General features: G+C 38.1%; 1 protein-coding gene across 1 annotated transcript in view; it reads right to left on the reverse strand.

Moving 5' to 3' along the window:
• Positions 1-1,484, reverse strand: part of ush2a (Usher syndrome 2A (autosomal recessive, mild)) — a gene marked incomplete in the record, with an annotated part of 244,206 nt that overhangs the window by 108,958 nt on the left and 133,764 nt on the right. The window contains 1 exon segment of the mRNA XM_014017175.1: positions 729-1,063. Within this exon segment, the coding sequence (XP_013872629.1) occupies positions 729-1,063 (335 nt within the window).

A 1,484-nucleotide genomic window follows, 5' to 3' on the forward strand; every position in this document is an offset into this window, starting at 1 on the left:
GCATCTGTGTGTCTTAATTGTTTAGCTAAAAGTTTAAAGTTTATTTTCAAACAAAGGCAAGGAGGAAAATATTACCTGTGCATTTATGCTTAACTAAACTTTAAGCTAAATTGCGACAGCACAAGCACACAACACATAGAAATAAAAAGACTTGTTGGACAAAATTATAAAAAATAATTCAGTTTTAAGCATTCAAGAGACACAAATGCACGTACAAGTAAAAGGAAAACTATGTAAATATATATAAAAAACATTAAAATTTAAATTATGTGTTAAAATATTAGCTTATTGGAACTAAGCTGGAAAAGTAAATATGAAGGTCATATGAAGGTCAATTAAATTATAAAACACGAGGTAAAGTTTTCATTTTTAACTTATTTGGTGCATTTTAAATGTATTTATTTAAAGGTTCATTGATCTTTTTCTACTTTTATTTCTAATTATGGCAGTTTCGGTCCTCCATACTGCAGAACTTGGCAGAGGTATTTCAGTGACTGAATCAGGTGTGTTGGAGCAGGGAAAAATGTAAAACATGTAGGGCTGCGGCCCTCCAGGACCATGATTGCCCACTCCCGTCTTAGATCCTGACCTGTATGTCAGAATGTACAATAAGAATTTAGATGAAACACAAACTGAGTCCAGGAATCTATGATCCTACATTAGTAAACCATCATATTAAATAAGAAATAGTCTTTGTGATGTTTTTTTGTATGTGCCATCAGTTTTACCTAATATTAGGTCCGTTGGGCAGGCTTGGTGGTTGCCAAGAGATGGCTAAAAAAGATTCACTGACTGCCACTACTGACAGAGGTCCAAGGCCTTCAGGTTTTGTGGGTAATGTAGCAGCAGGAGTTGGAAGGCTTTCCGTGCATCCCCCAACATGTCCGCCACCGTTCGAACATGCCAACACAGTGACACTGTAATTTGTGTATGGAACCAGGTCTGTTACGATGACATTAAGCTCAGATGCGCTGGTGGTGTCATGAGAAATGCGAGGTTCTGGAAGCCAAATCTCATATCCGTAAATCTCTCCGTTGGGGATCAGAGGAGGTGACCATGTGACCTGAAACACAAACATTTCAGACTGAGTTGATTTTCACTGGTACTGACTGAAATCTTTGCTAAATTTCCAGTTTGAATGATTCATCACTTCATCATTCAGCAGATTTTATTGTCTTAAGGGGAAAGATGGCTTAACTTCAGAGTGCTACAGAACAGAGCGTATGCATGTACACATGCAAGGATTGCTCATATAAAGATACTGTACTGTATACTCTGCAGTACACCAGCGTGAACTCATGTTAGGTTTGACTGGCACAAATCACCTGGGAAGGTGGAAAAACATCATTAGGATGGTCACTGTGTTTGTATGCATTGAACTATCTTGTGGGGAAAGAAAACCTGACTTTGAAGATTCCTTTCATCACATTTAAAGCAGACCACACACACCATGCACACACACACACACACACACACACACACAC

The sequence above is a fragment of the Austrofundulus limnaeus genome, unplaced genomic scaffold (genome assembly GCF_001266775.1).
Source record: "Austrofundulus limnaeus strain Quisiro unplaced genomic scaffold, Austrofundulus_limnaeus-1.0 Scaffold163, whole genome shotgun sequence".
NCBI classification, from domain to species: Eukaryota; Metazoa; Chordata; class Actinopteri; order Cyprinodontiformes; family Rivulidae; genus Austrofundulus; species Austrofundulus limnaeus.